General features: G+C 72.0%; 1 protein-coding gene across 1 annotated transcript; it reads left to right on the forward strand.

The window, feature by feature from the left end:
* Nucleotides 1-1,951: 1,951 nt before the first annotated feature.
* On the forward strand, nucleotides 1,952-12,163 carry TIMP2 (TIMP metallopeptidase inhibitor 2). Its single transcript, XM_040530534.1, has 5 exons — nucleotides 1,952-2,288; nucleotides 9,882-9,982; nucleotides 10,062-10,170; nucleotides 10,301-10,425; nucleotides 10,718-12,163. Exons 1-5 carry the CDS (start codon nucleotides 2,162-2,164, stop codon nucleotides 10,913-10,915), a joined length of 660 nt encoding a protein of 219 aa, XP_040386468.1. The 5' UTR covers nucleotides 1,952-2,161; the 3' UTR covers nucleotides 10,916-12,163.
* Nucleotides 12,164-12,629: the final 466 nt, after the last annotated feature.

The following is a 12,629-nucleotide window of genomic DNA, read 5'->3' on the forward strand; positions in this document are numbered from 1 at the left end:
GGGGGAGCCTGCGCCAGCTCCTTCCCGGTTCTGGCAGGTTCGGGGTGATAGCGGGATACACACACGGTACGGGCACATGCTCCGTGCCTGTGCTGCTGCGTGGATGCACACGTGGGGCTGGCTGCTGCAGTCCAGGCGGGTCCCTTGGCCCCCGTGCCACCCCCAGCTGCCCCAGCTGCAGGGTCCGGTGGTGCCCGGGGAGCGGGGGGGCCCGTTCCTGGGGCAGTGGTGCTGTGCTCGGGTGGGAGGACCCACGGCAAGGCGTGCAGGGAGGAGCCGGCGGCCTCCGGAGAGCTCAGCCGGGCTGGCCCTTTCCCATCCCCCTGCTCTGCCCCTGTTTACAGTGTCCAGCATCTCTGGAGAGCTGCGTAAGAACCACGTTAACAGCTGGACATGTGTTTCCATTTAGCCCAAACAACAATGACTCACGGCGGGGCGCTGGGCTGCGAGCGGATGCGCTTGTCTGGGGGCACCAACCTGCTCCCAGCACGTGGGGCAGTGCCGGCCCCGTCCCTGCCCGTGCCAGCCGCCTGTGGTGACCGCTCTGCCCTCACTTGTGCCACGCTCAGCTCAGCTCCTTGGCCTGGCCCAGGGCCCCGCAGCACCCATCTTGGCCCCGGGGCTGTCCCTGGCTGTCCCCCCTTGCCCCACGGGCAGTGGGGCTTCGCAGCACCACATCCCCTCCCGCCCCAGCCTGGCCCTTGTCTCTGAGAGCTGGCAGGACCCCACCTCGCCCCTCCTCGGGCTGCTGGACCCCAGGGGCTGGGGGGCTGCCGGGGCCATACAGCACAAACGGGACCAGGCTGTACGGTCCCTGTGCCCCCCAGCCCTGCGGAGCTCTCAGAGCCAGGCCCCTGCTGCCACAGCCTCTGCCAGCCCAGCGCCCTGCGGCGAGGCCGGGGGCCTGGAGCCCCACCGCCAGGTTTCATCCCAGCACCCCAGCAGCAGGAGCACAATTCACCTCCCACGGGTTCCCTGCCGGCTCAAGCAGGGCTTGGACTGGGTTTTGCTGCCCGCATTTCTACTGTTTCTTCTCATCCTAAAGGTCCAGAGGCTCTGACACCTCCTTCAGACGCGGGCAGCCGTAGCGGCCCAGCTCCGCGGCGAGAGGCTGCCTCAGGAGCAGGTTGTGTGGCCGCAGTGCTGGCCGTCCCCGCCAGCGTGTGCCTGCGGTGCCCGGCTTGGCCACGCTCAGAAGCTGCGTGGCCCTGCCCGGGGGCAGAGCTGGGCTCCGTGCTCGCACCGCTGGGCGCTGCAGGACGGGTACGGGGAGGCCGGCAGCACCCCAGCACCTCCGGCAGCGATGCAGCCAGGGCAGGGGCGAGGCGGGGAGTTTTGGAGACGTGCTCCAGGCCAGAGGGCTGCAGGCCATGGGGAAGGGGCCGGAGGGCTGCGGGCGCGTCGGAGCCGTGCAGGACCCCCGGTGATGGTCACGGGCCGGCCGTGCCCCTCAGAGGGAGGAGGTGGGAGCGGAAGGAGGGGAGCAGGCGAGGGGGGCGAGATGAGCCGGAGGAGGTGGCAGGAGAGGAAATGCTTGGGCACAGACATAATCACAGCCCTCGCCTGCGGGCCCGGCGCCAGGTCTGCGAGCAGGGCCCGGCTCCTGCCCCCGCGCCGTCCCCTCCCGTCCCGTCCCGTCCCGTCCCGGTGCCGGCCTCCCGGGGCCGCGGGCATCCCGGGCCCGGCCGCTGCCCCTCGGCGGCTGCTCCGCGGCCCCGCCCGGGACCGGGACGGCGGGGCCGGGGCGGCCGCTGGCGGCCGGGGGCTGCGGGCCGGGGCCGGGGCCGGGGGGTCGTGGGGCTGCCGGCGCCCGGTGCCCGCCGCCCGCTGCCGGCGGCGGGGCCGGGCGGGGCGGAGGGGCCGGGGGGGGCGAGCTCGGCGCGGAGCCGCATCCCGCGGAGGGGCGGGAGCAGCGCGCAGCCGGGCTGGCCCCGCGCCATGCAGAGGAGGAGCAGCGAATCCCCGGAGCGCATTAAAACGCGAGGCTCGGCGGCGGCCGGGGGCAGCCACCACCTCCGGAGATAGGCGGCGGAGAGCAGCGAGGGGCCGGGGCGGCGGCGGCGGCGGACCCGAACTTTCCGGCGGCGGCAGCGGCTCGGCCGGGCCCGGCGGTGGATGAGGCTTTGTCGGCCGGGTCGCTGAGCCCGCAGCCCGCCGCACCATGCCCGCCGCGCTGCCCGGCCTGCTGGCCTGGCTGGCGGTGCTGCTGCTCGGCAGGGCCCGCCCGGCCGACGCCTGCAGCTGCTCGCCCATCCACCCGCAGCAGGCCTTCTGCAACGCCGACGTAGGTGAGCGCCGCCGCCGCGCCCGCTTTGTCCCCGCCGAGCCCCGGCCCGGGGCAGCCCCGGCCCGGCCCGGCCCGGCCCGCACAAACTTCCCGGGGAGGGGGCGGGAAGTTGGCGCGGGGCGGCCCGGCACGGCCCGGCCCGGCGGGGGAAGGAGGGAGGGAGGGAGCGACCCGGTCCCGGTCCCGGTCCCGGTCCCGGTCCCGGTCCCGGCCGAGCCCCGCGGCACCTGCCCGGCAGCCCCACGCGTGTGCGGGGCCCGGCGGCTCGGCTCGGCCCGGCCCGGGGGTGTGTCGGCAGGCGCGGATGCGCGGCCGGGAGCTGTCTGTGTGTCCGTCCGTCCGCCCGCCCGCCCGGGGTGTGTCCGCGGCTCCCCGAGCCTCTCGCCGGCCCGGCGGGGACCGCTCGGTTGCGCTCCGCAGCGCTCCCCGGGGCCGCCGCCGCCTCCGGCCCGAGCGCGGCTCGGTCCCGGCTCCCCGCGGCAGGGCCCGGCCCGGGGCTCGGCTCCCGGCTCCCGGAGGCGCGGAGGAGCCGGGCCCGCGGGGCCGCGGGGAGCGGAGGCTGGGACGTGGCAGCGCGGGGAGCCGGCAGCCCCGGGGGCAGCGCGGGCGCCCCGGGTCCTGCGCAGAGCAACAGGAGCGGTCCTGAGCGCGGAGCCAGCGCCCGGCCCCAGAGAGCCAGCAGCGCCGGGCTCGGCCACCTCCCGTCTGTTCCTTATTTCCAGGCATTTCCTTTCCCCCGTCCCACTTTGTTCGGCTTGGATGCTGCTGAAAGGGAGGGCTTGGCAGCGCCGGGATCTGGATTCCTCTTTCTATGAATAATGCCCTTATTAAATTTTAACATATTAAACAAACAGACCAGCCCCAGTTCCTGACGCTCTCCTTTGCGGGGCTGTTCCCAGGCTCAGCTGGAGAGGTAGCATTCCCAAACACTTAGGCAGCCCGCGCCTCTGCACGGCCCTGCCCCGTCCCCTGCTCTGGAGCCAGGATGCTCCTGACAGATTCCCGGGCTCCCCTCGCCCCTTCCAGGCCCCGCTCGCGACGTTTCTGCTCCGCGAGGGTGAATCCCCGCAGCGCCCGGCAGCTGCCCCCCGTGCCCGGCTCTCGCAGGCCTGGCTGTGGCACGGTGCGCTGCGAGGCACGCTGGGGCTGGGGAGTTTTCGAGACAAAATGGAGCGCTGCTGGAGTTTCAGAGCTGCTGCTTGAGCCGGTGTCCCTGGAACACCGGATGCCCCGCAGCTGCTCCGGGAGCAGGGCTGAGCCTCCTGTCACGCTCGTGTCACACTCACGTCGGGATCATCTTTCCGGAGCACTGGTGACTTACCCTGCCCTTCCCGGGTGCCGGCTCAGGCCGTGACTCAGCAGCTGAGTCACGCACCGTCTGTCTCGGCGTCCCGGCTGTCTCGGCAGTCCCAAGGAGGGCGAAGCCGGGGCCAGGCAGCAGTTGCTTGGCAGGTGCTTGCCCTGCTGGTGCTCGCAGCCCTCCCTGCCCTGGCAGCCCCTTCCCAGGCTGTGCCACCCCCGGTGTTGGCACCCCCCGGCTCCCAGCCCGAGTCCCTTCCCAGCTGCTGTGGATGGGTTTGGTCTTGTCTGACCCCAGCTGGGAACAGCTCTGGCTGCTGGTGGGCAGGGTTTGATCCCGGCAGGAACTCGCCAGCCTTCTCCTCCCATGCAACAGGAGCCCTGTCCCTGCAGCCTGTGATCCCTGCCCTTTTGGCTCCCGTCTCATCTTCCCTCTGGAGCTGGGAGGCTCGCAGCCCGCTCCCTCCCCGGGGGGAGCTGGCCTGGGCCTGGGAGCTGCCGCTGCTTCCCCTGCCAGGTCTCCTCTGCTGCCTGCGGCACTGGTGGCAGCCCCGCAGAAACACCGCCTGCTGGGCACAGGGGCAGAGAGCAGATGGGGGAGGCTGTTCCCCCCCACGCTGGGCTCCGCACTGTGCCCCCTGTGCGTGCCCATGTGCCCCCATCTGTCTGTGCCACCCCAGGGCCCTGCCCTCGCTCGTGCCCTGGCAGCCGGCTGTGAGGCACCGCCTGTGGTTTGGAGCGGGACCGGAGCAGCCGGAGCCCGGAGCTGTGTTTCCAGGCAGCACCGTGGTGAGAGCGGGATGTGGCTCTGCTGCTGGCCACGGGGTGCCAGAGGGGCTGGGAGTCACGTCACCGCAGCTGGAGACTTGTGCAGCTTGGGACAAGTGACCCAGCCTCTCTACGCTCACGCTTCCTGGCCAGGGAGACGGGCAGCAGTTTTCTGTGGGGCTCAGGGGCTCAGCGGGTCCGTGGGTGCGGAGCTGCCCCGTGTGCTGTGCCCACAGGGGCTGTGCCAAGGCAGCTGCTCTCTGCCTGCTGGGGTTTGCTCTGCCCATGCTGCTTGGGTGTCAGCTGGGGACGTGGCCGGGCTGGGGGCTGCAGCAGCAGAAGCCCCAGCTCCTGCTTCTCGCGCAGCGTGGAGATGCAGAGGGCGAGGGAGGTGATGCTTGGGCTGTGGTTTTGTCTCTGTGCGGCAGTGATGGCCCTGGAGAGGTGTGTGGGGCAGTGCCAAGGGTGACAGGACAGCCAGAGAGTGGGTGCTTGGCCTGCTACCTGGGTCGGGTGCCCCCTGGATCCAGCCCCTGGCAGTGCCGTGCTGATGGTGGCTGTCCCAGGGCTCGGTGCCTCGCGATGGGGCGCAGCGGTCGAGGTGGGAATGGCGAGGGCTGTTGGTGGCCAGGCAGGGACCGGGGCGAGGAGGAGGTTTGGGGGACAGAGGTGGGACCGGCCCTCGCTGATGGCCCCGGGGGCAGCGCCGCCCCGCAGGCCCTGCCGAGCTGTGGCCGGGCGGGAGGCCGCCAGCCCCGGTGCCGCCCTGCTGCGCTGTGCTCGCGCGGCCGGGAGCTCCCACCGCCGGTCCCAGCCCTTCCCGTGCAGCTGCGGCAGCGGGGCCGTGGGCTGACGGCTCGGGGCCGCCGCTGATTGGGCCCCGTCCCGCTCCCGTCAGAGCCGGGATGACGCAGGCCGCGATCGGGAGCGCTGCGCTCGCTGCAGCAACCGCGCAGGCCGGTGGGCGAGCGGGGCCTGGCGCAGGCGCTTCCTCCCGCCTGCGGGGCCGGGACGCGGGGCTGGTGCTGGGGCTCCCCGCGGGTGCTGGGGCTGAGCCCAGGCGCTTCCTGCTGTGAGCTGCTGTGAGCAAGAGGAGCCCGGCCCAGCCCCAGCCGCCATCGCCCTGCCCGAGCCGCTCCTCATCCCCCGGCCTCTGCGTGCTCAAAGCTGCCCTGGCCGCGTGCTGGGGCTGCGGTGCCCTGCTCTGCGCCCTGGGCTCAGGCAGGTGCCCGGGGCTGGCCCCAGCCCATGCTGGCAGGGCTGGGGCGGAGGAGCCGCTCCCTGGGGACAATTCGCTGCGTTCCGGCTCTGCCGGTGCCGTGCCGGGCTGCAGTGACCCCGGGGCTGCACTCGCAGCGGGGCCGGGCAGGCAGCGGGCAGGGCTGGCACTGGCAGGAGGCCCCTCGGCTCCGCTCGCTGCCAGCAGCCCCGGAGAAGGGAGCTTTGTTCCCCGGCCATTCAGCCGGGAGCGCTTCCCGTGCTCTGCGGGCACCCACGCTTCCCAGGCGGCTGCGGGCGGGGGCCATGCGGTGGGTTTGGGGCAGGATGTCCCGGGAAGGGGCTGCTGCTCGCAGTGCCCCTGGCTGGGAGGGGGGCTCCGGGGGCTGAGGCACCTCGTGCTGTCCCTGAGCCCTCGGGGCAAGCGCAGCGGGACCTCTGGAGCTGGGGCGGGAGATGGGAGGATTCGCCCCCCCCCCCCCGCTGCAAGGCAGCACCCGCACACACTTCCAAGACGTGTTTCTTCCTTCCCCCAGGAGAACCCGGGGCTGCCGCATCTCCCTGCAGCACCTTGGGGGCATGCCTGCACCGTGTGCCTGTGGAGGCTCCTGCTGCAGTAGGGGCTGCCCGCAGCAGGGACCCGGCTTGGTGGCCCTGCACGCCCCACGGCCACCCCCCAGCACAGGGCACCAGCTTGTCCTCCTGCTCATCCCACGTGGCCTCAGCCCTCGCAGGGAGCTGCGGCCCAGGCCCTGGGGCAGACAGGGAGCAGAGGGGAGGCCGTGACGGACAGCAAGCTGTAGCCTGGCACGATGTGCCAGTGGGTTTTGTGGTGACGGGTGACACCCTTTGCCTCCGGCTCCACTCCTGGAGCTGCCCCTCAGCCGTGGTCTGTCCCAGCTGGTCGCGTGCTCGTCTCCCAGCCAGAGGGGGTGGACGTGTCCCAGCGCGGGGCCATTCCTTGTTGTACAGGGACTGGTGCGCTGAGGGGTGCCCGGGCCTTTACAGCCTCCCTGCTCCAGGCCTTGGGTCCTGTCCAGCCCGGGCTGGTCAAGGTGGAAAGCTGCCACGTCCCGGCGAACACCCGCCAAGCTCCTGGTGGCACGTTTTAGGGTGTCTGCGACACAGCTGAGGAGATGGCTTCGGCTGCCGGGCTGGGGGAAGCTGCTCCGGGGAGGCAAGGGGCCGGGGTGCTTGGTGCAGGCGCTGGGCACCCCCACTCTGTCGCAGGGGGCTTTTGTATCGCTCATGGCAAGCAGGTGCCGCGTGCCCACAAGCAGCACAAGTGGTCCCCAGCACACACACTGCAGTGACGGCCCTGCCTGAGTCCCACCTGGACCCTCCCCAGCCCAAGGGTGAAGCCCCCCCTCACCTTCCCCAGCGCCCGCTCCCAGGGCCGGTGCTGTGGTGCCAGCGCTGCTGGGGCCGTGCTGTGTCAGCGCAGCGGGGTCATGGCAAGCACCTGGATCCCGGCCCCGCATCCCCTGAACCAGCGGGCATGGGGCAGGGGGGGTCACAGCCCCACGCTGCGGGCAGGGGCTGGGGTGCTCCCGAGGCACGGCTGCGGGCACGGAGGTGCTTAGGCAGCAGCTTTTGTGCAGGGTGCCGAGCTAAGGGCAAACACGGGAATTTCTGCTCAGAGGACGGCGAGGGGACACGCTGCCCCCCTGGGCATGGGGTCTGCAGGGGGAGGGAGGTGGCTGTGCCTTGCAGCCGGGCCGGGGGGGTCGCGCCTGTGCCTGGGACCTGCAGGAGCCTCTGGCTCGGTTCTGCCGCAGGGTGAGGCAGCCGTGGCAGAGCCTCAGCCTCCTCTCCGTCCAGCCTTTGTGGAGACCCGGGGAGGCCCAGGTGCCGCTCCCCAGGCGCTCGGGTCCTTGGGTCGTGTGCCACCCTCCTCCTCCCCAGGGACCTCAGCTGCGCCTCCCCACCTGGGCTTCCCCCCGCTGCCTCCCTTCGTCCCTGCTCTGCTCTGGTTCCTGGCCTGCGGAGCAGCTTGGCTGCGCCGCTGGGGTCTTGGCGGGGAAAGCACAGCGCAGCCGTCCCCTCCACAAAGCCGCACTGTTCAGAACAAATCCGCCTAGAATTGGGCTGCATTTTTGTCAAGTGATTCATCAGCACGTGAATGGAAACGGCTGGAGCCCACTGAACCAGTAACCGTCCCCCACGCCTGCAGCCACGGGCAGGAGGCGGCTCTGGCTCTCGGGGCTGCCGGCACCGACGTTACACCGCAGGCGCACGGAGCGGGGCCGCGGTGGGCCGGGTGCGCTCATGGACACGGAGCCTGGGCTGGCCCCACAGGGCCCAGGGACTGAACCCTGCCAAGCGGAGCTCCTCCAGCTGGGGCCGGGGACCTGGGCTGGGGTCTGCGCCCAGGGGTTTGTCCCCGCCGCCTGCCACACGCGAGGAGCGAGCTGGGGCTTTTGGCACGGCCACGGGCACTGGGTGCCCTGCCTCGGCCAGGGGCTGCTGCCCTGGGCAGTCTCTTCCCTGTCCCCTGCCTGTGCTGGTGGCCGCCTTCTCCTTTCCAGAGTAAACTGAGTCAGCGCTTACTGTGCCAGTGCTGACCTTGAGTCTAAATAGCTCGTCTGCGTGCCCGGCTCGCCCCGCTGTATTTATAGAGCGCGATCAGATCCCCTCTCCGTGCTGTGCCAGGCTAAAGAAGGCAACCTCCGGGGCAGCGGGGCTGGCAGCGGCCCCATGCACGTCCCCAGGCTGCCCAGCTCTGCTGCGTCCCCCAGCACCTTTCTGTGGGGACGTGACCCGTGTGCCCCAGCTCAGCTGGAGCCTGCCCCAGCCAACACAGCTCCCCGTTTCCGACCCCCAGGGACATGCGTGCAGGGGCTGCTCGGGCACTGGGTACCCCGAGAGACAGGGGTTGGCCCCTCTGGGGACCCCACGGCACAGCAGGGAGCCCTGCCCTCTGCCAGGCCCCCTCCCCAGCTGTGAGGGTGCCCCGTGAGCCCCCCGCATGATGGGGCAGAAGGGACCTCGTTGTCCCCATGAGGGGGGTCCCGGTGGCCCTGGAGGGAGGCAGGCAGGGTGCAGGGCTGCAGCTCTCGGCGCAGGGACCTGGGATCGGCCGAGACCTGTGCAGCGGGTCCCAAGCAGCTGCCCCATCCCGAGCTGTGAGTGAGGGTGAGCTGGCTGCCCGCCCGCTGGGAAGGTCCCTGCCATGTGCTGGGCGCTCACGTGTGCTTCCCGTGTCCCTGGGCTGTGCTGGCGGGGTGACCCCGGGGACCTTTCCGCTGCAGAGCTGTCCCCGCATCGCTCCCCTGCCCCTGCTCACCTGGGCTCCGGGGCACTGCGGCCCCGCTGGCTCGGGGGCACCCGGCCTTGTCCCTCGGCATGGAGTGAGGGGCTGGGGCGAGGCACAGCGCTCGGGGGCCTGGTGTGTGCCCCCGGCCATACCCGTGCCCGTCCTGCTGCCCGCAGTGCCGCTGCATATGGTGGGGGGGCAGTGCCTGCGCGGGGTGCAGCGGGACACTCCGGTCCCCTCCCGCAGCTTGCAGGGCACGGCCCATCTCCCGGGTGGGTGCTGCCCTACGGGGAGCCGCATTTTGCACAGGTCTTGTAGGGAAAGGGGGGGTCCGAAAGTGGGGGTCAGGGACAGCAGGCTGGGGCGCAGCCCAGTGCAGAGGTCCGGTGCCTTTGCCCAGGCTGCCCAGGGGTCAGCTCACCAACCCCCGTACCTGGCTGCGTTTTTCCACTGCCCCGGCCTTCAGCATCCCCGTGCAGCCGGCCGGGTTATTGCTGCAGGCTGCGAGGGCAGGAAGCGGCGCGGGGCGGATGCGGTTTCGGTGCCTGCATGACGTGGAGGCTCCGCGTGCCAGTAGCCGACATCTGGCAGGGAGCTGGCAGCCGAGCATCGCCCCGCTGTGACCGGGGCACCCCTGGGGCTGGGCAGGGACACGGTGCCCTGGCTGCATGGTGCAGGGACAGCCTGGCCCCGGGCAGGGACGGACGCTGTGCCCCCGTTGTTGGGTGCAGAGGGGCCGGGGAGCTCCCTGACCCCCGCTCCCTGACCTTTCCGTGTCCCCCCCGGTGAGGGTGCTGCTGCAGCGCTGCCCATCGCTGCGCTGCGCGTGCCAGCGCCGTCCCTTTGGGCACCACACGTGACAGCAGCTCCACGGGCAGCTGGGTGGGTGCATGGTCTGGTGGCCGGTGGGACGGGGAGAGAAGCGAGTCCGTCCCACACAGGGCAGCGGCACCGGGAGCTCTGCACTGCCCCCGGCACGGGCAGGGGCACGTGGTGCCAGCAGCACCTCCTGTCCCCAGCCACCCCTGCTGAGCTCTGCCCCCTCTGTTGCAGTGATCCGAGCAAAGGCCGTCTCTGCGAAGGAGGTGGATTCGGGGAATGACATATACGGGAATCCCATCAAGCGAATCCAGTACGAAGTCAAGCAGATCAAGGTACGGGGCACGGTGCCTGGGCCTGGGGCGGGCAGGGAGAGGCAGCGGGGGGCCGCTCACGCGTGCGCTCTGTCCCCAGATGTTTAAAGGCCCTGACAAGGACATTGAGTTCATTTACACGGCGCCGTCCACAGCGGTGTGCGGCCAGCCGCTGGACACGGGAGGGAAGAAGGAGTACCTCATCGCAGGTAGGCGGCGGGCAGGGAGCGTGGCCCCGGCTGCGGCAGGGGCAGGGAGGAGCGGCCCCCGGGCACCCGATGCCTGCCGCGGGGTCTCGGGGCGCCGGTGGGGACGGTCTGAGCGGCTCTGTGTCCCCAGGCAAGTCAGAGGGCAACGGCAAGATGCACATCACGCTGTGCGACTTGGTCGCCACCTGGGACTCGCTGAGCCCGACCCAGAAGAAGAGCCTCAACCAGCGGTACCAGATGGGCTGCGAGTGCAAGGTGAGCGCCCGCGGCCGGCGCGTGGCGGGGCCGGCAGCACCCGGCTGGGCCGTCCCGCGCGGGGCACGGCGTGTGGCTGAGCCTCCGGGCCTCCTGCGCCGTGCCCTGCCGGGGCTGCTGCCGGCCGGGAACCAACCCCAGCCCTGGGACCTGCACCAGGGGCTTCCCTCGGTCCCCCCGGCACTGTGCCCCCCATCGAGGGCAGCCTGGCCCGGGGCTGGGTGGGTGGGTGGGTGACACGGAGCTGCCCCCTGTTCCCGGGGCGGGTGGTGACGGTCTCTGCTGTGCACAGATCTCGCGCTGCCTCTCCATCCCGTGCTTCGTCTCCTCCTCGGACGAGTGTCTCTGGACAGACTGGGCGATGGAGAAGATCGTGGGCGGGCGGCAGGCGAAGCACTACGCTTGCATCAAGAGGAGCGACGGCTCGTGCGCCTGGTACCGCGGCATGGCCCCCCCCAAGCAAGAGTTTCTCGACATCGAGGACCCCTAAGCCAAACGAGCGCATTCCAGTAGCCAGTAGAAAAAAACCTGCGAGATGTTAGACTGGTCCACGCTGATATCAAGTCCTGGAGACAGCATGAAAATCCGCTCGGCCCCGTGGGTCCCCAGGGTGCGGCGCCTGCCACGCGCGTGCACGGGGCAGGCTCGGGGCCCGCTGCGCCGCACACAGCTGTGTCCTTGCCCGGTTCCTCGCCCCCTGCGGGGTGAGCGGGGCCGGGGGCTTCCTCCCTGCCGGGGCCGTGTCCCCTCCTGGCCGTGCTCAGCCCTTGTGCCCCTGAGAGCTGCGAAGGAAGCGAACGCCCGCGAGCGGCGGGAGCCGTCCCCAGTCTGCGTAGCAGGTCTACCAGGGGCCCCGCCGCGGGACGGAGCTGCCCCCACGCCTCTCACCAGACCCCGTCCCGATGCCCGTCCCTCTCCTTGGGGTGCCAGAAGGCTGCAGCGGGGCACCCGCGGGCTTGCACGGCGCCAGCAGCTCCCACGCAGGCGTCCCACCCACAACAGCCACGGGGGGAGGGCGTTGGTGCGGCCGGGGTGCCCCCTCCCCGCGGGTTGCAGCCCCGCTGCCCAGGCGCTCCTCTCCGCTGTTGGGCACGTTGCGGGGGCTCTGGCCCATCGCAAGCCCCGGGGTGGGCGAGCGCTGCGCCCGGGGCCCTCCGGTGCCACCGCTGAGGGTCCCAGACCCCCCGCCCCGGCTGGGCCGGCACCCGTGGCTGTGCCGGAGCTCGTCCCCACGCAGGACGGGTGCCGGGTGCGCGGCGCGGGGCCGGGAGCCCCCAGCTGCGGGGCTGCCGATCGCCGTCGCACCCTGCGTGGATCGGGGCCCCCTGGGCGCCCCCCCCTGCGGCGGCAGGACCCCCGTCCCCTCGTCGCCCGCCCCCCCCCTCCCCCCCCGGGCCCCGCTTTCTCTGAGCCATTCTCCCGCTGCGGCGGCGCCCCGTGCGCTCGGTGGCGCGGCCGGCCCCGGCTCGTGCGCGCAGCACCCCGCCGCAGCGCGGAGCGTTTTCATGCTGTGCGCCCCTGCAAGGCTCCACGATGTCGTACTGGACCAGTCTGGGCAACTTCGACGTATTAAAGAAAAAAAAAAAAAAAAAAAAAGTTGAAGAAAAAGGAAAAAAAAGCCCCACCCGCCCTCTAACCGGTGCCATGTAAGAGTCCCGCTCGCTTTCCGTGCGGTTGTATCACCTCGCCACCCCGCTCCGCTGGTAGTCTGCCCTGTAACACTGCCGTGCTGCCGTCAGCTGTCGCCTCCCTGTGCCGTGATTTGATTTTCGGTGCCCTCCCGGCGGGTCCCGGCGCTGCGCTGCTTTTCCCCGGGGGTTCTGCTGGGGGGCTCCCAGCGGAGGACGGGGAGGGACCGCGGGGAGCCCCGAGCGGGACCCTCGGAGCCACCCCCACCCCGCCTCGGGGGGTCCCGGTTCCGCCCCGCTCCCGGCAGGCGGCTCCGGGGGCCCGGACCGGAGGAGGAGGAGGAGGAGGGGGGAGGGAGGGAGCCGCCGGCGCGGGGCCTGCCGCCTGCACCGGGCGGGCCCTGCACCGGGGCGCGGCTGCCGGGGGCTCGGCGGGGCCCCCCCCCGCGGGGCGGCTCCGGCCGGTGGGAGCGGGGCCGGGGCCGGGAGCACGCGGCCGCCGAGGGCCGGGGGCTCGGTGCGGCTCCGGTGCGGCCGCTCCGCCGGCGGTAAGCGGGGTACGGCAACGGACGGGGC

The sequence above is a fragment of the Cygnus olor genome, chromosome 18 (assembly GCF_009769625.2).
Source record: "Cygnus olor isolate bCygOlo1 chromosome 18, bCygOlo1.pri.v2, whole genome shotgun sequence".
Classification (NCBI taxonomy): Eukaryota; Metazoa; Chordata; class Aves; order Anseriformes; family Anatidae; genus Cygnus; species Cygnus olor.